Below are 26,783 nucleotides of genomic sequence, written 5' to 3' on the forward strand. Positions count from 1 at the left end.
AGATGAACAAAAAGTTGAACCAAGCAACAACACTTTTGTGGGCCGAAGGCCCACCTTACCAGCCTTCCGCAGGAACTAGCTGATGAGCCGCCCGGAGGGCGGCGAACCAGCTAGTATATTATTATTATAGCTAGATAGATAGCTAGATAGATAGAGATGTGTTCCTCGAGCCGGTCCTTGGCCTCGAGGACTGGCTTGAGGACCGAGAGGCGGTCCTTGGTCCTCGACCTTGGAGTCAAGTCCCTAGTCCTTGGCCTTGGCCTCGGGTTGCCGGTCCTCGGACACAATGAGGGATTAGAGCCTCGAACCCCTTTTATAAAGGACCGTCAAAATCACGAAGGAATAGAATAAATTCCATCCAAGGAAACCCATATTGAGAGATTAACTCTGGCGCTTTAAAAGGGGCGGAGCTGCCACTGACAGATAACAGTTGGCGCAACGGATAAAGAGCGGCTTCACAGTTAGTTTCAATCACGGTTTGTTGCGTCCGTGATCGGCTGTTTAAATAGCGTGTAAAGCCTTTCTGCGACAGTGGTGTCTTTTATTTAGTTATTTTTGCACAGTTGTCACGTTTGTGCGGTCGCACTAGAATGTTTGTTTGAACCAAGTAATTTGCGTTACAACTGGAGGCAATAATGTCGGCAGTTCACTTCTGGGTTTGGCCGTTGAGATTTGGAGTCCTTTTGATTGATTCCAGTTATGTTTGCTGAATGCTTTCTCATGTTTGGAATAATGAATATTGATAATACATAGTTTAAAATCATGGTTGATTTATTATTATTATTATTGTGAAGTTGAAGGTATTAATTAATGTAGTATTAGTAGTAGTGGTAATAATAGTCGTACTCATAGAATGGTTAAAGATTCAGCCATCTTGTTACCTCTGCGGCCGTGTCCTAGACGCATAATTTTCTCACGGGACGCACAGTTCCAAACAATGTGCGTTTTTGGGACGCAAAGGGATTTCTCTGTCAAAACAAACAAACAAAAAACTACGGCAAGCCTGAGGATTTCACAGTAACAATCGTTACCGGTAGCGTGTCGTCATTTCACGGTACCGAAAAATAGTTTCCTTATAAAAGTCACCGCACACGAGTTGACTGTGTGATCAGCGCGATTTCACTGCGCCTGTATGTGTGTTTGTGATGTGGTGTGGTGTGTGAGTGCGTTTACTTTCGTTTTGTTTTGTTTTGAGTGTTGGGGGTGTGGGGGTGTGGGGGGGCACAACAGATGACGTTATGTGCGCATGCGGGTTATTTTAGTCCGCAAACTGAGGAATCGCGCGGATGAAAGTTTGAGATGGCGGCGAAAAAAACTCACCAAGGTCTACTAATTACGATATTTAAGAAATGGGAATGCTTGTCTGATTTTTCGTATGAATCATCCAGAGGGCGTATCACTAAACTCGCCTGTGGCGTATGTACAGAACGCGAGAGTGAAATACGACATGAGGCACGATTACGATGGCAATTTGGTCATTAGATTTGTAGGCTAATTGCTGTGAAAATATTATGAAACAGTATTGGTTATTCTATAATTTACTGGTTGTAGAATGGTAACTTTATGAATAAAACACTCTTCACAAGGTGTAATAATGCTAATGTTAACTGTTGGTAGAACTCATGACGATGTGTGTTAAATTCTTTTGTCAAATTGATCGTAGATTACACATGCATCATTTTGGGAAGAGGATGCCAAGCCACATCAATACTTACCTGTATTAATGATTACCAGTCAATTAATCTTTGCAGTGTGAGATTGGAAAAAATACTCTGATGATGCCACATGAGTACACCAGTTTTTGATCGATTTATTTTTGGGAATAAACCTGGAGTACATGGCTGCTGATGTAATGTTCATTGTTAATACAATCGTTTTCAAACATTGACCCTTGAAACATACTTTTGAGTTTCGGAATTCTTGATTATAAATATCAGTCAAAATAGAAAAATGGGTTCCCATGATGAACGTTTACGGATCCCAACATTTGTTATCTTGGTTTCCCATTTGGTAATCCGACGGAAACGAAAAACGGTTCCCATGAATTTCCAAAATCCTCAGGCCTGCTACTGAATTATTTAAATTTTTGCAGCATTTGTTTATCATTGTATGTATATGTTGTTGTTTGTGTTATTGTCATATGCAATTGAATAAGTAGACCCTTTCAGAATTCGAAATTTGGGACTCACTCAATCCATAATACTTTTCTGATATCATACTTTTATGAACAGCGAGTCCCTGGGACTCGCTGCCGGTAAACTAAAATTATCACCGAGAGATTACCGCTTTTTCTGCAGTCAGTGATTGAATTCTATGCAAAGTCATTTCTCAACTTGTGTTCTGTGCCACGTCATGCCCGTTGAGTGTTGATTTGCATCATATTAAGAAACTACTGCACTAAAACATTAATTCATAAATGTATACCATATGATTTTATTCATTTTTTCTCAGTATAAATAACACATACCCTGACTGTTCTACTCTTTGAATAAAAAACACTTCATTCAAGCGTTAGGAGTGCAAAGGGTTATGATGGAGGGGTGTTGCAAATCATGAAGACCTGCCAAGTGGTATGATAGCATTGTTTTATAAATGTCCTCGGCTAGGCCTCAGTTTCAAAATCAGTCCTTGGTCCTTTGCCTTGGCCTCGGAAAATTTCTCAAGTCCTTGGCCTCGGCCTTGGCCTTGGCCTTGGCCTCGGAGTCAAGTCCTTGGCCTCGGCCTTGGCCTTGGCCTCGGAGTCAAGTCCTTGGCCTTGGCCTCGGGTTGCCGGTCCTTGGACACAACACTGATATATATATACACACACACACACATACACACATGCGCGCTTTATGGCTTCCGTTCTTGCCGAAATTTCGAAATCTCCGAGATATAGCGAGGCGAGGGTATTACTGTTGTGGCGACGCCACTCAAGCTAAGCGAGCCTCATCAGTAGATTGTCCGCCACTCTCTGTTGTGCGTGCTTCAGCACGAACACGTACGCATGCGCGTCTTTTGATTTCAACCAATCAACGCCAACGCAACGACGTCACACACCCGACATCACACACAACAGCTAAGCTAAGCTCGCCGAGACCACACTCAAAGTCGTTTGAGTATGTTTTCTGCCAATCTGTGCGTTTCCCTTTTTGTCCAAATATATTTTTTACAACAACTGTCTTGTCCACTGTGTCTTTTATTCATTCCACTGGGGTTTAGCAAGTGTGTTTACAAAGAGACGAAAACCTCTTTACGGTTACTCGTGTTAGTGTCTCAACATGGCTACGCTTGTGAAAGCAAAACAACGAACTCAAACGCGTCTTCGTTCAATGTTGTCAACTAATATTCGGATTAATTTGAGGCAATTTTTCCTCAATTCTCCGGAGAGATTTTCATAAAAATTTGAAAAACCCGGAATTCCGTGAAAATCCGGAGGACTTTCATCTCTGCTATATTTATATTGCACTTAATTGAATGATGTACATTTATTTATGAATTCAAACACTTTGTTTTTCTTCTTTCTACCCACAATCTTGCTGCTGTAGACTTGACAGTGTGGGACAAATAAAGGATCTTGTCTTATCTTCTTCCGTTCCATTCGAGAGGCATTCATGGCCGCCTCCGAAAAAAGTAAATTAATTATGTCAATGAAACCACGAAGAAAATAAAGCGAGGAAATCACTAAATATAATTATAGATTGCGCCTTGTAATGTGCAGCGTCCAATGTATGACAAAAATTTACAAAATAGCCATTCATTGAAGATGCGCCTCATAATCCAGTGTGTCTTTGAGTGAGGACAATACTGTATGTCTGGTTTAATGCAAGTAAGTTAAAAAAAAACATATGCATGATCTCTTTCTTTGAAAATCACACGTTACAACATCGAGACTCATACCTATTAATAGCAAGCGGAAAATGCATGTATAAATTTGTTCTTAAGGCTGAATTGAGCCGTTGTAGCTTTTAATCATTCGTCTTGTAGTCCAGAAGATCAAACTCCCCTACTCATCAAAAGAGTGGTTTCACTGGTGGAAGCTCTTTTTTTTAAGATGCACCATTGAAAAATTAGGTTGCCAAGATGCCCAAATTGATCTCAGTACAGAGCCCTGATACCTATAAATAAATGCATGTTTACAATCCTTAGTTGCAGTAGATAATTTTGATTTGGACATTTCAAAAGTAATGCGACAGCGAAAAAAGTGGGTACCCAGAAGTAGATTAATGTATAAGAAAGGAATCTACTGGGCGACGATACAATTACCGTATTTTCACGACTATAAGGCGCCATTAAAAGTAAAATTTTCTCCAAAATGGACAGGACGCCTCATGATGCGGAGCGTCTTTTGTATGCGCCGAGTTCCGAAATCTGACCGACAGCCGACACGCTGTTTATATAGAGAAAAGGCGGAAGTGACTGTTGCCAGGCATGCGGGAAAGAAGTCGGCCAATCAGGGAAGGGTGGGCGTGTATATATACATATATGGAGAGGGAGAGAGAGAGAGACAGAGAAGGCAGACGTGAGAGAGGACAGGCATGCTGGGGAGCAGTCCACCAATGGGTGAAAGGTGGGCGTGTAAGTGGACGCTAAAGGGACCCGCAAGCAGGTACCAACACCTGTATAGAGTGTGACAATGTGCATTGTTGCAAAACAACTTCAGTTTTGGTTTCTAAGAACCCCCGAAAATAAATTCGACAAAGAGACACGCCTACGAAGCTCAGTTCAAACTTCAAGCCATCGGTTATGCTTTTGGCATGTGTGCCCATCTCACAGCAGCGGTGAAAAACCAAGTCAAGCAAATGAACTCTGAGCTTGCCGGTAATCCCGGAGGCTTGACTGAAGAACTCCAACCGCTGGACAAAGATGAGGACTTTGATGGATTTCTGGGTGATGATTGATAGAAAAACGTGAGAACATTGTACGTTGGCTAAATAAAATACACTCGAACTCAGTTCTGCTTTCGTTGCCTTTTTTAAAAACGTGTTTTAGCGTGTATCCGTATGTCTTGGCATGCTACCGTATGCTTCAAGCTAACGTGTTAGCGTGCGCGCATGCATGCCATATGTTTAACCCTCGTAGTCCGTTTGCGATAAATGCAAAATTATGTATTTGAATCAAAGGCAAAGGCATTCGGAAAAACACGAGAGAGCTGAAACGTATGGGGTGGTTCTAAAATGGCCGAAATTGCATGACGTCACCAGCTGATAATTCTCAGGCAGTGCAGCAATAATAAAAGATTCCGTAATCTTCACAATGTACATATTTTGAACCCATTTTACATAGAGACCCATTATAATTAATATTTTTAATATTTATTAAAATTAATATTTTTGAATGCATCGTAAGCCTAATGTGTAAACATGCATTTCACGCGATTTTTACGTTAATCGCTTTGTTTTCGCTTGGACAGACGTATGCATGCCACATTGTTGGGTTGAGGTCATTCCAATTGTGCAACTTTTAGGTGGCGCCAGAGGATCGCAAATGAGTTTGCCTTTTTGCAGGAGGCTTCAAACCAATGCATTTTACATGAACACGTCCGGTCGGGATTGTTAGTAGGGCATGGTTGGGACCTCCAGACATTTTTTTTTTCCTTTTGCAAAAAATAAAGAATAAAAAAATCCCAAACATCTAATAAAAACTATATATGTATGGATAGCACAGATGCCTCTGAACATTTTGAGTGTTCGGAAAAAAAAAAAAGAATGTTTGTATAACACAACATGCATAATTTCCAAAATTGTAAAATAAGTAACTTACGGGTTTTTTGTTTCGAAGGACCTAAGGGTTAAGCTGGCGTAATGTTTTACCACTGTAAAAATGCACCCATTAATACAGTGCGGTTTGTCTATGTGTAAAATACAGAAATGGCACCCATTAATGAGACTGCGCCCAACCGTACGGTGCGTCGAATGGTCGTGAAAATACGGTATTTCACCTTTTTGACAATTTACCGGGTGTGTAGTGAGTGTTTGCATGTTTACCGTTTCGTAGTGTAGTAGGCACATCCTCCATGACAGCTCATATAATCTTTTACACTGATGGGCATCTGATAACAGCAACATCCCCAAACAGTTTGAAGAATGAAGGTTTTTTTCTAAAAATTCTGCTGCGGCATCCCGTATGTCATGAAACTGCAACATGTCTCCGGCCTCCAACAATGATTCAGCATTCTCCTCATTTATAATGACTCGAGATGAATAGGCGTAATCCAGCAGAAGCTCCAAGACCTGTAAGAGCAAGAAATTCATAGTGATGTGTACACGCACAAAGACATAAATAAACTTTGAATTTATGTTGGAATCTTAACTTCCATACATTTTGGACATTTCATTGTTACTAAAATAAAACTTTTATCCTGAGGTTAACAAATCATTCAAAACGTTGCGGCGTTATAATTCTGTCTGTATCTAAGATCAGGTAGTTGCATTCAGTTTTGAATATTTACAGATACAATATATACAGCACATGATTAAAGATTAAAGAGCGGGGTTCAGGTATTTGGGATGGAACAACGCGAGACAAATAAAAACCTTTATTCGTCCCAGCATGCAAAAAGGAAAAAGTCCAATGTTAGTGCTGTTAGCCATGACTTTGTAAAACGCTTCCCGGAAGTCCCTCTCGCGCTAGTCAGGAAGGCAATGCCTTTAGGCTTAGGTCATCTGTCTTTTGGGGGTTTGGTCTAACGTTACCATAATGACAGACATGGCACCTCATGTATACTGTAAATCCTTCATTTAATGGTGCAGCGTTTAACCATTGAGCCTTGAAGTTCGGACCTGGAGGATTACAAAAAGAAAGCTCATCTAGTTGTTTGATAGAATCCAATCTGCATCCTTACGACCATCAAAAAGGGCTAACATTGCCTAAAAATAAAAATGACACCCCAAAAAAGATGTATAACTCTGAAATCCCACCCCTAAGTTTTTAAAGAAAACAATAAGTAAAAATAAAAATGAAAATTAATTGCTTTTACTTCATCAGTGAAAACAATTTAACCATACCTCTTGGAATTAATATATCACCAGTTGTATCTAATGTGCATCTGTTTTGCTTCATGAGGTTTTAAAAAGAAATAAATCCCCACAGTGCATGTTGTTTCGGCTGCCATTGTTTGTTGTCTGTGCCAGTATGTGAGCTAACACCGACTCGCTCTAAAATAAAAGGATTGTGAATTTTCGATGCTCCCGAAAAATATTTTGTCGGAGGAGGCGGGGATGTGTTTTTGTTGTTGTATTTATTCATTTATTTATTTATTTTTGCGGGGGTCCGACCCACCTACAGTTGGTTGTATAAATGATCTCACACAAACGCCGGCTCCCTCCTTTCCGCCAACCTCACCAATCAGAAGTGGTATGCTACTCATGAAAGGTCATCCACACCAATCCGCTCTGAGCTGCTGCTCGGAAACTGGGGGAACATGAGACAGAGTCTCAGCTGTACTTGCTAGCTTACAAATTGGCTAAATACTGTGCTCCTGTGTGCAGTGTGTAGAGAAAGAACAACAGGAAATTGGAAATGGTAAGCATACAGCCCCGAAACTCGAAAATAAATCGACGTCAGCCGAACAAGGCGCTTACAGGTATAAGGTTAAAAAAATACATGATTTCATATATTAAATATTTATATCAGCTACCTGTATATATTTGCATTTGCTTACTTTATTTTGAAGCTTAATGTGGTGCATTATGAGAGACAATTATGTGGAAAAAACATCTTTTAAAGTATTTTAGGTTTGCTAAGGACTATCAGTTATATATTTGTGCTTTTTTCCACTACTTACAAGAAATAGTGGACATGTATTGAATGAAAATCATTTCAATAAAAAGAGGCAGAGGGAAGAATACAGCCGATTCTGTTTGCCCGAAATCTCCCTTAATGGATACGGCAAGAAGCTTGGTTATCTGATCATGAAAATAGTCCATCCATCCATTTTCCACCACTTTCCGGGGTCGGGTCGCGGGGGCAGCAGCTTTAGCAGGGAAGCCCAGACTTTGCTTTTACTGGCGGATCCCGAGGCGTTCCCAAGCCATCGGGGTGACATAGTCTCTCCAGCATGTCCTGGGTCGTCCCCGGGGTCTCCTGCCAGTGGGACATGCCCGGAACACCTCACCAGGGCCTCGAGGCATCCAGGAGGCATCCTAATTAGATGCCCGAACCACCTCATCTGGCTCCTCTCGATGTGGAGGAGAAGCGGCTCGACTCGGAGCCCCTCCCGGATGACCGAGCTTCTCACCTTATCTCTAAGGGAGAGCTCGGACACCCTGCGGAGAAAACTCATTTCGGCCGCTTGTATCCGGGATCTCGTTCTTTCAGTCACGACCCATAGCTCGTGACCATAGATGAGGGTTGGGACGTAGATCGACCGGTAAATTGAGAGCTTCGGCCTTTGGCTCAGCTCCTTGTTTACCACAACAGATCGATACAAAGTCCACATCACAGCAGACGCTGCACCGATCCGCCTGTCGATCTCTTGCTCCCTCATGAACAAGACCCTAAGATATTTAAACTCCTCCACTTGGGGCAAGATCTCCTCCCCAACCCGGAGAGGGCACTCCAAGCTTTTCCGACTGAGGACCATGGTTTCAGATTTGGAGGTGCTGATATTCATCCCAATCGCTTCACACTCAGCTGCGAAACGTTCCAGTGAGAGTTGGAGAGCCCTGCTTGAAGGAACCAACAGTACCATATCATCTGCAAAAAGCAGAGATGCAATACTGAGGCCACCAAAACGGACCCACTAAATGCTTCGGCTGCGCATAGAAATTCTGTCCATAAAGGTGATGCACAGATTCAGCGACAAAGGGCAGCCTTGGCGAAGTCCAACCCTCACTGGAAACGATTCTGACTTTTTGCCGGCAATTCGAACCAAACTCTGACATCGGCAGGATAGGGACCGAACAGCCCTTATCAGGGGGCACGGTGCCCCATACTCCTGAAGCACCTCCCACAGAAACACGGTCAAACGCCTTCTCCAAGTCCACAAAACACATGTAGACTGGTTGAGCGAGTTCCCACGTACCCTCAAGGACCCTGCCAAGGGTGTAGAGCTGGTCCACAGTTCCACGGCCAGGACGAAAACTACACTGCTCCTCCTCAATCTTGACTTCCTGACGGACCCTCCTCTCAAGCACCCCTGACATGAAAGCATCAATCCATTCACCCCTGAGGAGTGTGATCCCTCTGTCGTTGGAACACACCCTCCGGTCCCCCTTTTTAAAAAAGAGGGACCACCACCCCGGTCTGCCAATCCAGAGGCACTCTCCCCAATGACCACACAATTTTGCAGAGGTGTGTCAACCAGGACAGCCTCACAACATCCAGAGCCTTGAGGAACTCCAGGCGGATCTTATCCACCCCTGGGGCCTTGCCACGGGGAGCTTTTTAACCACGTCGGTGACTTCAACCACAGAGATAGGAGAGCCCACCACAGGGTCCACAGACTCTGCTTCCTCCAAGGAAGCAGAACTCACAACTCAGATTGGCTGCTTCAACAATAGAGGCACGGAACATGGTACATTCGGACTCAATGTCCCCTGAACCCCCGGGACATGGGAAAAGCTCTGCCGGAGGTGGGAGTTGAAACTCTTTCTAACAGGGGATTCCGCCAGACGCTCCCAACAAACCCTCACAATACATTAGGGTCTGCCAGGACGGACCGGCATCTTCCCCCACCATCGGAACCTACTCACCTCCAGGTGGTTGATTTGTTGACAGCTCCGCCCCTCTCTTCACCCGAGTGTCCAAAACATGCGGTCGTAAATCCGATGATACAACCACAAAGTCAATCATCGAACTGCGGCCTTGGGTGTCCTGGTGCCAAGTGCACATATGGACACCCTTATGTTTGAACAAGGTGTTCGTTATGGACAATCTGTGATGAGCACAGAAGTCCAATAACAAAACACCACTCCCTCCCTCCCAATCACGCCCTTCCAGGTCTCACCGTCATTGCCCACGTGAGCATTGAAGTCCCCCAGCAGAACAAGGGAGTCCCCAGCCGGAATACTCTCCAGCACACCCTCCAAGAACTCCAAAAAGGGTGGGTACGCGGAGCTGCTGTTTGGTGCATATGTACAAACAACGGTCAGGACCCATCCCCCCACCCGGAGGTGGAGGGAGGTAACCCTCTCGTCTACCGGTGTGAACCCCAATGCACAGGCACTGAGCCGGGGGGCGATGAGTATGCCCACACCTGCTCTGCTCCTCTCACAGTGAGCAACTCACGAGTGGAAGAGAGTCCAACCCCTCTCGAGAGAACTGGTACCAGAACCCAGGCTGTGCGTGGAGGCAAGTCCGACTATATCCAGTCGGAGCTTCTCTGCCTCACACACAGCTCGGGCTCCTTCTCTGCCAGAGAGGTGACATTCCACGTCCCTAGAGCTAGCTTCTGCAGCCAGGTCGGACCGCCAGGGTCTCCGCCTTTGGCTGCTGCCCAGCTCACATTGCACCCGACCCCTTTGGCCCCTCCCATGGGTGGTGAGCCCATGAGAAGGGGGACTCACATTGCCTGTTCGGGACAAGCCCGGCCGGGCCCCACGGGCCTCGGCCCGGCCACCAGGCACTCGCCAATGAGCCCCACCTCCAGGCCTGGCTCCAGAGGGGGGCCCAGGAGACCCGCGTCCGGGCAAGGGAAACCTAGATCCATTAATTTCAATCATCATAAGGGGTCTTTGAGCTGTGCTTTGTCTGGTCCCTCACCTCAAACCTTTTTGCGATGGGTGACCCTGCCAGGGACATAAAGCCCCAGACAACTTAGCTCCGAGGATTATTGGGACACACAAACCCCTCCACATGGTAAGGTGACGCCTCACGGAGAAGATGAAAATCGTCAATTAATTTAATAGCAGACGTGATTATTCATAAATCACATTGTTTTTCTCTTGAAAAAGCCTCGTCTCCTACCGGCTGTGTGGGACGAATAAAGGATATCTTATCTTATCTTATATTTAAGTTTGGGGAGGTTGGGGGTGTATAATACAGTTGCAGGTCAATAATACATTTTGATTGTGTACATGAATTTACTACTTTTAAATTAGAAATGCTCGTGAAGAACAACAAAACGTTTTGGATCAAGGTTCAATAAAAATGAAATAAAATACAATGATTTTTTTTTCTTTAGCACAGTGTGTTTTCCTAATTTTACTATCTTCTCCAGTTGGAGTGTCCATACATTTTGCATTGGTGCATTGGTGCATTGGTGAGGTGAAAATGTGCGGTAGCACATCGACTTTTATCGACTTGAAAAATTGAGTGAGACACTAAATTTAGAGTAGTATACATTACCAACTCACTTCCACCTAAGTTGCACAACCTAATTTTTTAAGATTTGTCTCCTGAAGAAAAAAATATGTATGTCCTTTAATTGATCATCGGACATGACATCTTCGCTCTAGTTGCAGTTCCCATTATCTTCACATTCCAAGATATAAACCATACTACCTGTATTGGTCATACCTCACCGCAACAATGTATCTCGGTATTGTAACATGTCAAGGCGGTGAAATATTGACCATCATGCAAAATAACATAAAATAAATCAATAAAGGGGAGGGGGTGGATAGAACAACACACATACACAAACATAACTGGCCCTGAACCCACCATAAAAGTCAACAAAACTTGTGCGTCCATTCCACAGCATGGCTCAAACTCTTCCCTGCAAGGATCTCTCACCTAACTACTAAATAGTGGATTTCCAACAAGAAGGGTTCCCTGGCAAAAATAGACGTGAAACAAAACAGATACAGTATGTGTGTATACATCCATCCATACATATATATACAAACTATGAATGTGTGGCCACAAGTCAGACCACATTTATTTGTTAGCAGATATATCATTAGCAGAAATGAAATGTCTCCGCTTACTTATCTCTATTAGGTAGCTATAGTATGGGGGCATGATTACTTCAGTTTTCCACAGAGCTCAAACTCAGGATACAGTGCAAGGCGATACAGCCATTAGCCCCACGAGGAGAAGCCAAAAGTCTTCGGGTGCCGTCATCAGTCATGACGTCCTGTTTAGCCGGATAGCGAAGCTGGGGCGTGAGACTGAGAACGTGCAAATCATTCATGACTTCTCGAGAGGGAGATTGTTGTTCCAACACTTCTGGGCAAATAATCCTCGACAATCTGGATGGGGCTCTCAATGTGACATTTTCCTCCACCACTGTTGTTAAGCTTGGCAGTCAAATCTTCACCTGTTGCTGTGGCTGAAGTTTCCAGAGACATGATGCGGTGACCATAACTAGCAATAGTAGTTGGGATATTACCCAACTTAGTTTCCAGATGTTCAGTTGATGCTCTAAATCAGGGGTGCCCAAACGTTTTTGACCAAAGATCTACTCTTTGATCAACCAACCTCCCGTGATCGACCCGTTGCTGCGCACGCGCGCATACGCACGCAAGTACGTCCACATGCATGCTATGATGAGCAATAGCCTGACGCAGAGGCACGCGACACACTTCTGCAGCCTGTTAACGATCGTAGCTCACGCGTACCGTTTTAAAATGCTTCTCTTCGCCCTCCAGATTCCCATTCTTCGCCCGTCCCTTCGGTGAATTGCACAAAACAAACTCTGAATGAGAATAATGATAACGATAATAAAAGATAGAGCGCAACAACTCGGATCACAAGCTGCAACTGCAGACTGCTGAGCGCTAACAACTTCCGGTGACGCAGTCAAACGTCACCGTAGGTTAAAGATGACCTGTTTTATATTTATTTTTTAGTATTTTATTTTTAAAATACTTTTTGTGAAAGTGAGACTGATAGAATGATTAGGGTGCAGTGTTCATTAACACAAAAAATATATTGCTAACATGCACAGAGACACAAATGTGTTTGGGGGTTTTTTTTCCCTCTCCACCTCGGATCGACTTGGGACCAGTCCTTCATCTACTGGTTGATCATAGGCATCTGTTCTCTAAATCATAGGTGTCAAACTCAGGTCCTGGAGGGCCGCTGTCCTCCATGTTTTCCAAGTCTCCCCGTTACAACACATCTGATTCAAATGAACAGGTTCAATATCAGGCTTCTGCACAGCTTGCTGATGACCTGATCATTTGAATCAGGTGTGTTGCAACAGGGGGACTTGGAAAACATGCAGGAAAGCGACCCTCCAGGACCTGAGTTTGACATCAATACTCTAAATTCTGCAGGGAACCAAGTTCAATGCTCTTTTAGCGTAACCTGAAGCATGGCCATTCTAGGTTCGCTAGCGGTGTCACTGTCCCTTTCTTTTGTTCCCGATTCCTCGAAGCTCTGCTGGACATTTGTACAAGTTTATTAAAGTTGACATGAGAGATCTACCAAATTGAAACATCACGCTGGTGGCTGTAGTTAGTGAATAAATGACAAAATAGAAGTTATAAAGTCAGGAGCGCCAAGAAGAGTGACTACTCCAAAAAGCCGACCGGCAGGAAGTCCCAACGTGTTGAATTGTCATTTTTGTTCAGTGTATATACTTAGCACCAGCATGCTGCAACATGGCACCAAAAGCAATATTTCTAAATTAGGCATGGCTTTTGCCTGTGCACAAAAACTTTGAATAGTTGAGTTTTTCAACAAATAATGGAGGACAGCTGACAAATACAAATACAGTATGAAAATTAGCAAATGTACAATGCTGGACCACAAGTGTGTAGGGGTCCAGTGTATTTCATTTCACTTTGCTTGCAAGTAATACTGTAATATTTGTACCTCGGGGTGTATACTGTCTCTGAAATTGACTTCACTGTCCATACTTTCTCGTAGTCCTCCACTAAACATGGCTTCAAAGTAACGGCTGCAAGCTGCCAATACTGCCCTGTAAGAGGCAAAATGTTATGTTAGGCACCTCCAAAAAGTTGCCAACATGACGACAGTTGCGCTCATAATTTTACATACCTTGTCAGAATATGCGAAATATTGGGTCTTTTGGGGTGAAATATAGAAAGATGACTTATTACATAGATATGGTCAGTTGAAAGCATTTCTTATAATACAAATGTGTGTGCCCTTTTTTAAGCATAATGCCAACCACCTTTACTCAAGTAACTTTTCTGGATCAAATGCATTTGCAGTTTCAATCAATCAATCATTTTATTACATTTCAAATTACCCACCTCAGAGTATTTCTTTTTTATGTACAATGAATAATTCATGAATCATTCAATAATAAAGACGGTGAAAACATACAACCATAAAACACAAAAACAATGCAGAGTCTCATGCTGAGCCAAAAGCCATACAGTTGTGCCCTTGGTACCTCGAGTCACGTCTGGTCAGTGACTTCAGGCAGGTGCAATGAGGTGAAGGAGTTCACATAGTTAAGGTGGGGCGACACCGTTTAAAGGTTTGAAAACAATTAAAAGTAACTTAAAATGAACTCTATAATGTACAGAGAGACAGTGAAAGCAAGAATTGGGAGTTATGTGCTCCGTGTCTTACGATAAAATTGATAGGAGGTAAGCTGTAGCATTTTGGAATAACTTGAGACATTCGAGGGAGAACTGATTTACTCGAAAATAAAGTGTATTCCAGTAATCCTGCCAAGAAATAAAGGCAGGCATCACAGTTTCTAAATGCTGCTTAGAAAGGAGATGTTTTATCTTAGCTGCCAGAGATGAAAAAAAATATTTAAGTTGCTGGTCCCATTGAACATCACTGTAAATTTTTATATATTGCCAGGGTGCCAGCAGAATGGGATGTAAAAGTGCCACTGGGACCAAATACTGTAACTTCTGGTATCCTTGCATTGAAAATCAAGAAATTCAGTGCCATCCAGGCCTTGATATCCTCAAGACTGAACAAAAGTGGTTTTAAGGAGAAAGCGTCTGATTTGATCACCAGAAAGTCCGCATACCGCGTTTTCTTAAGATGATATCCATCGGCAGAAAATTCAATGAAAACAACAAGTCCCAAATTGAACCCTGTGGAAACATACATACAACAGGAACAAATACATTTGAACCAACAATAATTTTCGTACCTGTGACAGTGGAAGGAGCGGTCCCCAGCCCACAGCGTGATATCTGTGAACATGCACAGTTTTCTCATTGTGTTTAGATGAGTCAACACACTGTCAGGGTGTGATGGCTTGTGAAACAGTGAAATGTTCATGGATCCTGTGCTGGTGCGGGATTTCCGATTCTCATGAACAGTCACCGACATGGTGGCCGTCCTTGCTCAGAAGTCTAGTTATGAAGGGTAAAAAAAAAAAAAAAAAAAAAAAAAAGAAAGAAAATGGGAATCAATTAGTGCAAAATTAACAACTATTTATACTTAATTCACTAATTTCATGATAGGTTCCTTCACAGAAAAAAAATCATTTTAAGGCCAATATATTTGAAAGATAAAATCGATTTATTTTAATATTAATCAAAAACAAGAGAATGCAATTTCTGGAGAAATTCTGTGTTAAGGCTGAATGGCTAAACGAAAATTTGTGGAAGCATTTGGAATATCAGCTGATATGTAATTACAGTATATTGAATGACGTAGAATGATATACAATGACCTGGAGTGAACAGAAGGCATTGAATTCGGATTGGTTTGAATTGGTCAAAAAATGTGGACGTAGAAGAAGAAAAAAAATTTCTGGCTTTTTGGGGGGAATTTGGAAAAAAATGTAGCGCGGAGAATAAGCGGTTTTGACGCTCTATTGAAAGAAATTTGTGTAAGGAACAAAGAAAGAAATCAAGTCAACAAGGACACAAAGAAGCAAGGAAACTAGGAAGCAAGGAACCAAGGGAGGAAGGAAGGTAGGAAGAAAGGAAACAAGCAAACTTGGGAGCAAGGAAGGAATGAAGTAAGGCCAATGTGGGCCGTCTATTTTGGATTGTTTTGTTGCGTGCATTCTTTGGTTTATGACAACGTTCGCCTGCGTGACATACAGTTTTCTTGCTAGTTGCAAGTAACTGTCCCGAGACGTAAGTGAATAAAGTTAAAATCATTCACAATTACAATAAAACGCACAGCAATAAAAACTCACTTACACGTCGTCGTTTCGGATCGGATGAATGAAAACGGCGAAGCAAACGCGTTTCTTTCGTCGTGTCGAGTGGGCGCGTTTAAGTCGGTGCCGCTATCTACGAGACGAAAGTGAATAAAGTTAAAATCATTTACAATTACAGTAAAATGCACGCCAATAAAAACTCACTTGCACGTCGTTGTTTCGAATTTGATGATCGAAAAACGCGAAGTGAAAACGTGTCTCAGCATCGTGTCTTTTCCGTCGCATCGGGTGGGCGTTGCGTGTATTTAAGCTCCCGCGGCATTACACCTCCATCCGGGTTACGGCTCGTAGAATTTCCGCTTACGTAAATCCCGGTACACGTAATATCATAGTCAAAATGTTAATGCATAGGTTTTTATTACGGGTGAAGGATATTCCTTTTCATAGAATTCCTGGGATGGGAATATTTACTGTACATCATTTCAACTGCCTCTTATCATACTGACTCTGAACAGAAATACATTCAAGAGTTATCTCTAATACCAAGCCATTTACACCACTCACTTAATATGTGGTCAACGACGTACACATACCCTCTCTTTAGATGTAAACACAACAAGAGGGTTGGAGTGTGGCTACTGAGTCACCTCGTGTCACCACAAATATTCCTTTCCCAAGAATAAAAGCTTGGCCTCCAAGGGAAAGATCTGATCAAATGCTAATCATTCAAATTCATAACAGACGCACCTCTTTAATCATGTGTATCTACTGTGTGATTTCATGTACGATTTAAGTCAACAGACGCTTTAAGTACAGTATGTAGTGAATGTGCGTGCGAGTACGTAGGCGTGGGTGTAATAACACTTTAAAACTAAAAACTATTATGTTCTGTATATCACATACATAACGAGAATACATACAGAGATCATCTAACAGAGGTGCTGACTTGTCCAAACACGCAATGATTAAAAGAGGCAACAACATACATAAATGACACAAAAGAAAGGGCAACAATGCGGTAAAAACAAAAGAGCAATACCAAAGGATCATATTGTGACCATTATCTGAACATACCGAAACAGATTTTGCCCATGAGCTATCTACCGACTCATTTGATCGAGCTCATTGTAACCTTCTTTTATCTCTAGATTCGAAGGCTAACACAGAGCAGTGACTTCGAAGAGGTCATACTTATGAAGCTAATCATTTTAAATTAAGAAGTAAACGTGTTCAGATGTTGCCAAACGTCGCAAGCTTTGAAATGGACGAATATTGCTGTCAGAGGCCAAGAACGTGCCACAATTTACCATTGCCTGACAAGGATGGACTGTCACTCAGCGTGTGCTAAGTTCAGCAAGCGCCGTCAAATGATACTATCGAATTGTAGGCTAATTTATCGAAGAGCAGTCACACGGTGCAGTCTACACGAATTTGGTCGGGGTCGACGTACTACTGAGAAACAATAGACATTCATTTGGTTTACTCCATTCCCAAGTCCAAAGGTAATGTTAAATCACCTGAAAGTTAAGCATTGGTCTCCAAAATTGCACGACGAAGCTCGTTCTGTGCCTGTCTCCCAACACAGTGATCACAAAACCCTGTCCAGCCAATAGAGACTGAAGAACGAAGCCCCTTCCAAAATAAAAGAATGAGCAGAGCGCACCAATAACATTTGTTGTTACTGTGATTGAAAGTCTCTGGCCAATCCACGAATTCTGTTGTGTTTAAACCGGAAATATAGCCCAATAGAACTGAGACTAGGCGGGACTTTTATATCTGCTGAAAGAGACGAATTCATTACGGAGAAGCGATTGGATTCGGGTATTGTAGTTCATTTTCATTCAACGATTGAAACATTGCTCATAAAAAAAGAAAAAGCAACAAAGGAACCAATCAAAAACAGTCGATACACACAGATAGCAGTGAGTCGTGTTGTAATAATCCATCCATCCATCCATCTTCTACCGCTTATCCGGGGCCGGGTCGCGGGGGCAACGGCTTTAGCAGGGAAGCCCAGACTTCCCTCTCCCTAGCTACTACTTCCAGCTCTCCCTGGGGGATCCCGAGGCATTCCCAGGCCAGCTGGGTGACATAGTCTCTCCAGCGTGTCCTGGGTCTTCCTCGGGGTCTCCTCCCGGTGGGACATGCCCGGAACACCTCACCAGGGAGGCGTTCAGGAGGCATCCGAATCAGATGCCCAAGCCACCTCATCTGGCTCCTCTCGATGTGGAGGAGAAGCGGCTCGACTCGGAGCCCCTCCCGGTGACCGAGCTTCTCACCTTATCTCTAAGGGAGAGCCCGGACACCCTGCGGAGAAAACAAATTTCGGCCGCTTGTATCCGGGATCTCGTTCTTTCGGTCATGACCCATAGCTCGTGACCATAGATGAGGGTTGGAACGTAGATCGACCGGTAAATTGAGACCTTCGCCCTTTGGCTCAGCTCCTTCTTCACCACGACAGACCGATACAACGTCCGCAGTGTTGTAATAATGCTACGGTCAAATAAACATGGAATGTCATCTGGCACACTCAGTCACTGAATCGTTGTTCCAGTGGTAGTGATGTGTCGTTCGCGAACGAGCCGGCTCCGAGAGCCGGCTCTTTGAAGTGAACGATGGTAGCCGGCTCCCACCTCATTGGGAGCCGGCTCCTCATTGGGGAGCCGGAAGGGGAGGGTTACGCACGCACGCACGCACACACGCACGCCCTGCAGTTTAGAGAAGGGGGAGGGGTTAGAGAAGAGACACACAGTCAGCAGCACACTGAGCGGCACGCGAACAAGACAGACGAGGAGACGAGAGAGCTAGTTAGTGAAAAAAAAACAACACGGTGGAAAGTGGAAAAGTGAGAAAATGGATAGGAAACGCAGTGAAACATGGACTCATTACAATTTAATTGATAGTTCAAAGGCAACGTGTAGACTGTGCAAGGTTAAAATATCCCATAGATCAGGCCCCACGAATAACCTGCACAGGCACATCAGAAATGTCTACCCATCAGTACAATTTGAAGAGAAAAGACAAGCAAGGGAACCAGCTATTAATGAAGGTGCGAGTGTGTCTGCAACTGTTGCTGCTACTGCAATGTCACAACTGCCTAGATGTACAACCCAGAGCTCTATGAGCCACTTTATGCAAAAAGCTATACAACCAGCAAAACAGAATACAATTGATGAGGAACTGGGTAAATGATTGCAAGGGATTTTCATCCATTTTGTGTTGGCTGTGTGTTGTCGCAACATCTGTCCCCTCAGAGAGAATCTTCTCCAAAACAGGGCAAATATTAACAGAGAGGAGAAAGAGGCTCAACCCCTCAAAGCTGAGGCACTTGGTTTTTCTTCATGCCAATCTTCGCTAAAGACAAGCTAAAACCTTTACCTGGATGCTGCTTTTTTTCTTTTTGTTTTACATATTTTAATTTATAATTTGTTGTGTGGTATTCAAAGCTTATGTTGTTTTACTGTAAATAGTTAAAAGCTTATAAATATACACATTCAGAGATTGGAACTTTTTGACAACCTTGTTTTGAGATGGGTCTTTGTACTTTGTTTTTATTTTTGTAGCACTCCACGTTGAGTATGTTCTGAAGAATATAAATAAAGCCATAAAAATAATAAATATTTGATATAATGTCTATTTTTTGAATTAGTAATTCATTTTACACATAATATTACGTTATTTTTGGTATTAAATTAATTTAAGCAACAAAAAAAACTGAGGAGCCATTTGGGAGCCGAAAGAGGGCCTCTTTTTAGGGAGCCGATCCAAAAGAGCCGGCTCTCTAAAAGGAGCCGGAATTCATATCACTATCCAGTGGGCTGAAGACCATAGTGATGTGTCGTGCGCGAACGAACCGCCTCTTAGAGCCGGCTCTTTGACGTGAACGACGGGAGCCAGCTCCGAATAAGGAGCCACTCCGAGTAGGAGCCGACTTTTTTTTTCCTTCTGTTTTTTCCCCCATCCTTCGGTTTAAGCCGCACGTGATTGGTTAAGATCCGTGGTAGAAGGGGGAGGGCAGAATTACACTCAACACACACGCACACGCACACACACACACACACACACACACACACACACACAAACAAAAAAAACACACACACACACACACACACACACACACACGCTGCAATGAAGAGAAGGGGGAGGTGTCTGAGACACACATCAGCAGCACACTGTGAACAGCACACGAACAGGAGACAGGGAGATGAGATAGAGCTCGATAGCGCTATAGAGAAAAAACAACACGGTGGAAAGTGGAAAGGCGAGAAAATGGATGTGAAAAGCAGTGAAATGTGGACTCATTTCAACTTAATTGATAGTTCAAAGGCAGCGTTAAAGTATCTGTGCAAGGTTAAAATATCCAATATCAAATTTTAATTCATAACTTGTTTGTGGTAATCAAAGCTTACTTATGTTGTTTTACTGTAAATAGTTAAAAGTTTATAAATATACACAATCAGAGATTAGAACTTTTTGTTGACCTCGTTTTGAGCTGGGTCTTTGTTCTTCATCCATCCATCCATCCATCTTCTACCGCTTATCCGGGGCCGGGTCGCGGGGGCAACAGCTTTAGCAGGGAAGCCCAGACTTCCCTCTCCCTAGCTACTTCTTCCAGCTCTCCCCGGGGGATCCCGAGGCGTTCCCAGGCCAGCTGGGTGACATAGTCTCTCCAGCGTGTCCTGGGTCTTCCTCGGGGTCTCCTCCCGGTGGGACATGCCCGGAACACCTCACCAGGGAGGCGTTCAGGAGGCATCCGAATCAGATGCCCAAGCCACCTCATCTGGCTCCTCTCGATGTGGAGGAGAAGCGGCTCGACTCGGAGCCCCTCCCGGATGACCGAGCTTCTCACCTTATCTCTAAGGGAGAGCCCGGACACCCTGCGGAGAAAACTAATTTCGGCCGCTTGTATCCGGGATCTCGTTCTTTCGGTCACGACCCATAGCTCGTGACCATAGATGAGGGTTGGAACGTAGATCGACCGGTAAATTGAGAGCTTCGCCCTTTGGCTCAGCTCCTTCTTCACCACGACAGACCGATACAACGTCCGCATCACAGCAGACGCTGCACCGATCCGCCTGTCGATCTCGCGCTCCCTCCTGCCCTCACTCGTGAACAAGACCCCAAGATACTTAAACTCCTCCACTTGGGGCAAGATCTCCCCCCCGACCTGGAGGGGGCACTCCATCCTTTTCCGACTGAGGACCATGGTTTCAGATTTGGAGGTGCTGATTTTCATCTCAACCGCTTCACACTCGGCTGCGAAACGCTCCAGTGAGAGTTGGAGAGCCCTGTTTGAAGGAGCCAACAGCACCACATCATCTGCAAAAAGCAGGGATGCAATACTGAGGCCACCAAAACGGACCCCCTCAACGCTTCGGCTGCGCCTAGAGATTCTGTCCATGAAGGTTATGAACAGAATCGGTGACAAAGGGCAGCCTTGGCGGAGTCCTACCCTCACTGGAAACGATTCCGACTTACTGCCGGCAATGCGGACCAAACTCTGACATCGGTGGTATAGTGACCGAACAGCCCGTATCAGGGGGTTCGGTACTCCATACCCACGAAGCACCCCCCACAGAACTCCCCGAGGGACACGGTCAAACGCCTTCTCCAAGTCCACAAAACACATGTAGACTGGTTGGGCGAATTCCCACATACCCTCGAGAACCCTGCTAAGGGTGTAGAGCTGGTCCACTGTTCCACGGCCGGGACGAAAACCACACTGCTCCTCCTCAATCTGAGGCTCGACTTCCTGACGGACCCTCCTCTCCAGCACCCCTGAATAGACCTTACCAGGGAGGCTGAGGAGTGTGATCCCTCTGTAGTTGGAACACACCCTCCGGTCCCCCTTTTTAAAAAGAGGGACTACCACCCCGGACTGCCAATCCAGAGGCACTCTCCCCGTTGACCACGCGATGTTGCAGAGGCGTGTCAACCAGGACAGCCCCACAACATCCAGAACCTTGAGGAACTCCGGGCGGATCTCATCCACCCCTGGGGCCTTGCCACCGAGGAGCTTTTTAACCACATCAGTGACTTCAACCACAGAGATAGGAGAGCCCACCTCAGAGTCCCCAGGCTCTGCTTCCTCCAAGGAAGGCATGTTGGTGGAGTTGAGGAGGTCTTCGAAGGACTCTGCCCACCGGTTCACAACGTCCCGAGTCGAAGTCAGCAGCGCCCCATCCCCACTGTACACAGTGTTCGAGGTGCACTGCTTCCCCCTCCTGAGACGTCGGATGGTGGACCAGAATTTCCTCGAAGCCGTCCGGAAGTCGGCTTCCATGGCCTCACCGAACTCTTCCCATGCTCGGGTTTTTGCCTCAGCGACCACCGAAGCTGCGTTCTGCTTGGCCAGTCGGTACCCGTCAGCTGCCTCTGGGGTCCCACGGGCCATAAAGGCTCGATAGGACTCCTTCTTCAGCTTGACGGCATCCCTTACTGCTGGTGTCCACCAGCGAGTACGAGGGTTGCCGCCACGACAGGCACCAACCACCTTACGGCCACAACTCAGATTGGCCGCCTCAACAATAGAGGCACGGAACATGGTCCACTCGGACTCAATGTCCCCCGTCTCCCCCGGAACATGGGAAAAGCTCTGTCGGAGGTGGGAGTTGAAACTCCTTCTGACAGGGGATTCCGCCAGACGCTCCCAACAAACCCTCACAATACGTTTGGGTCTGCCAGGACGGACCGGCATCTTCCCCCACCATCGGAGCCTACTCACCACCAGGTGGTGATCAGTTGACAGCTCCGCCCCTCTCTTCACCCGAGTGTCCAGAACATGCGGCCGCAAATCCGATGACACGACCACAAGGTCGATCATCGAACTACGGCCTAGGGTGTCCTGGTGCCAAGTGCACACGTGGACACCCTTATGTTTGAACAAGGTGTTCGTTATGGACAGTCCGTGACGAGCACAGAAGTCCAATAACAAAACACCACTCGAGTTCTGATCGGGGGGGCCGTTCCTCCCAATCACGCCCCTCCAGGTCTCACTGTCATTGCCCACGTGAGCATTGAAGTCCCCCAGTAGAACAAGGGAGTCCCCAGCAGGAGTACTCTCCAGCACACCCTCCAAGGACTCCAAAAATGCTGGGTATGCTGAGCTGCTGTTTGGTGCATATGCACAAACAACAGTCAGGACCCGTCCCCCCACCCGCAGGCGGAGGATGCAACCCTCTCGTCCACCGGTGTGAACCCCAATGTACAGGCACTGAGCCGGGGGGCAATAAGTATGCCCACACCTGCTCTGCGCCTCTCACCGTGAGCAACTCCAGAGTGAAAGAGAGTCCAACCCCTCTCGAGAGGACTGGTACCAGAACCTAGGCTGTGTGTGGAGGCAAGTCCGAGTATATCCAGTCGGAACTTCTCTGCCTCACACACCAGTTCGGGCTCCTTCCCTGCCAGAGAGGTGACATTCCATATCCCAAGAGCTAGCTTCTGCAGCCGAGGATCGGACCGCCAGGGTCCCCGCCTTTGGCTGCCGCCCAGCTCGCATTGCACCCGACCCCTTTGACCCCTCCCACGGGTGGTGAGACCATGAGAAGGGGGACCCACGTTGCCTCTTCGGGCTGAGCCCTGCCGGGTCCCATGGGTGTAGGCCCGGCCACCAGGCGCTCGCCAACGAGCCCCACCTCCAGGCCTGGCTCCAGAGGGGGGCCCCGGTGACCCGCGTCCGGGCAAGGGAAACTGGATACCATCGATTTTATTTGTCATTAAGGGGCTTTGTGAGCCGTGCTTTGTCTGGTCCCTCACCTAGGACCTGTTTGCCATGGGTGACCCTGCCAGGGGCATAAAGCCCCAGACAACTTAGCTCCTAGGATCTTTGGGACACACAAACCCCTCCACCACGGTAAGGTGACGGCTCACGGAGAGGGGTCTTTGTTCTTGTACTTTGTAATTTATTTTTTGTAGCACTCCATGTTGTACTCCATGTTGAGTATGTTCAGTAGAATATAAATCAAGCCATATAAATATTTGATATACTGTATATTTTTTACATTAGTAATTCATTTTACATTAGTTTGGTAATAAATTAATCTAAGCAACAAAAAAACTGAGGAGCCATTTGGCAGCTCTTTTTCGTGAGCCGAGCCAAAAGATAAGCTCTCTAAAAAGAGCCGGAATTCCCATCACTAGAAGACCAAGACTTTTTGAGCGGATGTTAATCATCTATTCATTCAGTACGGTGGCTCTGAAGTGCAAATCACAACCATAAAAAACAAGCAAAGAAGAAAAAAGAATGTCTGGGGGGGAGGGGGTAGCACAAAATAAAAAGGAATCACAAGTAAAAAACATGCACACAAGAAAAAGGGATCACAAACACATAACAAGCAATTGAAAGAAAAATAGGAATCGGACAAAAAAAAAAACAAGAAATAGGTATCGCATCGATTTAAGAGCATCGCGCAAAATATTATCAGTGACACAGATAAGTGGAAAAGAGTATTCGATCAACTTTTCCATCTGAGATCTCAGAATAGAATGTAGCCAAGAACATGGCATTTTCAATACCACACCAATATCCTCCTCACTACAGGTCTGATTTTCTTAGATTGCCAAAACAGAGAAGATAACTTCCCTATTTTTCCTATAACAGCAATTAAAGCCCCTCCCTGAGTGCCTATGTCAATGAAGTATGACTGAATACAGCCAAACTAAAATCATCACTGTTGGTAAAAATACTAAAACGTAAGTCTGACCATCTCTGACTTTTGTTTATGTAGTTGGCCTTATGTACGGACTGAACAGTAGCATTTCACATGTTCATACTCTAAAGTTCTTCACAGCCCACATGAAAAGCAGACTTAAGTACAGGGACAGAATCGGAAATAATGTGCTCAGACCCTGCCTAAAGAAAATCATCGACATTACCACCACTCTTGTACCTCAGACTGCGCATTCTGCCAATAGAATACTGCAGGTTCAACTTGCGATATTTTACCACTCGTCTTCAGCATTAGTTGTTTGACTTTGTTCTACCAATAGAGGGAAGTGTCCGCAAGTCCATACACACATTTCTTTTACTTCCATGGAACATTGCTGCTGTCCACACCCACTTCTAAAAATTCTGGCTGCGTGCTGTGTATTATCATCTTTGTTTTTAAATGTGACCACCTGATCCATTTTCAATTTTAAATCAGTGGAAGAAACAGTAGTAGTTACAACAATTTCTGTTTCTCTGTGAAACCCTTTCATGCACCCTGTAAACTGATAACATGATAAAATGTCCACTGTAGTCACAGCTGTCCCTGAAATGGTGAAATTATTATCCTTTCATGATCAAGTCCTACGAAGCTGGAAACTTATGGACAACCACAATTTTACACCACATCAAATATGGAGTAACATATTTGTCATTTGCAATAGAAAAAAATATTTCTGCAGAACTAAATGGATAAAGGTGTGTCATCATTACTCTACCTAGTGGATGATCAGGGAAACTGGCTCTCATTTGAAGATTTCGGTGCCGTTCACAATCTCTGATGTCAAAGATTAGAATTGAAAAAGATTCTTAAAGCAATTCCTCAAGCTATCAAGCTCCAGATTGACAAAATGACCTGGAAATTTTGCCAGGTCCGAGCCTCTCAATATTTCAGCACAATTTGTTGGTAAATGAAACATACCAAAAACAACTCTCAGAAAATGTCTAAACAATCACTTATCTTATATATATATTGCGCGTCGTCCCGCACGCGGTCTGTCCTTCCGTCTGTCCCTTTTCAAAACGTACCTACTTCACCGCGCCGTTGCGCGCCGCCGTTGCGCGCCGCCGCTGCGCGCCGCCACTGCGCCGCTCAGGCAGTGGCTCACTACGATCGCGCGGGCATCTTAGCGAAAAAATTTTGTCTACCCACAAGCATTGCAATAAAATTGTTAGTTATTTAGTAGAGCTAAACATCTCTTTATTTTCGCGATAAGCAATGAAGATGAACAAAAAGTTGAACCAAGCAACAACACTTTTGTGGGCCGAAGGCCCACCTTACCAGGCTTCCGCAGGAACTAGCTGATGAGCCGCCCGGAGGGCGGCGAACCACCACCTTACCAGCCTTCCGCAGGAACTAGCTGATGAGCCGCCCGGAGGGCGGCGAACCAGCTAGTTCCCTATAAAACCGAATAAAAACTTAATCATTCAAAAATTTTCTGATACTGAAATTTTAAAAAATGGAATAGAATTTTTGAAACAAAACAGTCCTAAAACAAAAGAAACACAAATTCTAAATGAAACCGATCAATTCTGTGAACTGCTGACGAAATGTCACGTCGCGTGTCCGCCAGCAGGTGGCGGGTTTTTTACTCCGCCATCTGCACACCTGTCCGTAATTTCGGGCTGATTACCCTCCTTTATTAAGAGACTCCGGCAGTCATCTCACTGCCGGAGAATTCCTTACCGTGCCATTGCTCTCTCTCGCTATTTCACCGTTCGATATTACTCGCTGCCTTTTTGCCTTACGGCCACTACTATTGTTAGTCGCGTTGCATCCAAATTGTTATTGCTCTAAGTTTACTGATCTCTGTACTTCCTCGCTCTTTGTTTTTCCGCGAGCGTTTTCGGTTGTTTCCCTTATTTCCTGGTCCTTATTTGACCAGCGTTTTTTGTTACCGTTTTCCCTGTCGGGCTCTTTCTGTTCGTTATTAAAACCTTTTGTGTTTCATACAAAGTCTTTTCGTGTCTGCTTTTCCCTGGGATCCACCTCGTTATTTTTGTTGTGCACGAGGCGATTTTTCATCGCCTCGGGCACAACGTGACAGAATTCTCCGGCCACCATGGATCCCGCAGACATCGAAAAAATTTTGTCCGCTCTTTCCCGACAAGAGCAACAGATGAGTCAGCAGGGCCAAGCCATTAAGGAACTCCGCG

General features: G+C 44.8%; 2 protein-coding genes across 5 annotated transcripts in view; both read right to left on the reverse strand.

Annotated features, from left to right (window-relative positions):
• Positions 1–17,597, reverse strand: part of LOC127597673 (kelch-like protein 25) — a 39,778-nt gene extending 22,181 nt beyond the window's left edge. For 2 of the 3 annotated variants that reach the window (XM_052060885.1, XM_052060886.1), the window contains exons 1-4: positions 17,440–17,597; positions 14,957–15,161; positions 13,687–13,792; positions 5,967–6,212 (exon numbers count right to left, since the gene is read on the reverse strand). In XM_052060885.1, coding sequence (XP_051916845.1) covers positions 5,967–6,212; positions 13,687–13,792; positions 14,957–15,138 — 534 coding nt within the window. In that variant the 5' untranslated portion in view covers positions 15,139–15,161; positions 17,440–17,597. Of the gene's footprint in view, positions 1–5,966; positions 6,213–13,686; positions 13,793–14,956; positions 15,162–15,962; positions 16,059–17,439 lie in introns of those variants that run through there. The other variant, XM_052060887.1, reaches the window with a different exon arrangement.
• Positions 17,598–17,870: 273 nt separating this feature from the next.
• Positions 17,871–26,783, reverse strand: part of LOC127597723 (uncharacterized) — a 36,777-nt gene continuing 27,864 nt past the window's right edge. Inside the window, exons 2-3 of one of the 2 annotated variants that reach the window (XM_052061022.1) lie at positions 20,529–21,089; positions 17,871–17,955 (exon numbers count right to left, since the gene is read on the reverse strand). In XM_052061022.1, the coding sequence (XP_051916982.1) occupies positions 17,923–17,955; positions 20,529–21,089 (594 nt within the window). In that variant the 3' untranslated portion in view covers positions 17,871–17,922. Of the gene's footprint in view, positions 17,956–20,432; positions 21,090–26,783 lie in introns of those variants that run through there. The other variant, XM_052061021.1, reaches the window with a different exon arrangement.

Source organism: Hippocampus zosterae, chromosome 3, assembly GCF_025434085.1.
Source record: "Hippocampus zosterae strain Florida chromosome 3, ASM2543408v3, whole genome shotgun sequence".
NCBI lineage: Eukaryota > Metazoa > Chordata > Actinopteri > Syngnathiformes > Syngnathidae > Hippocampus > Hippocampus zosterae.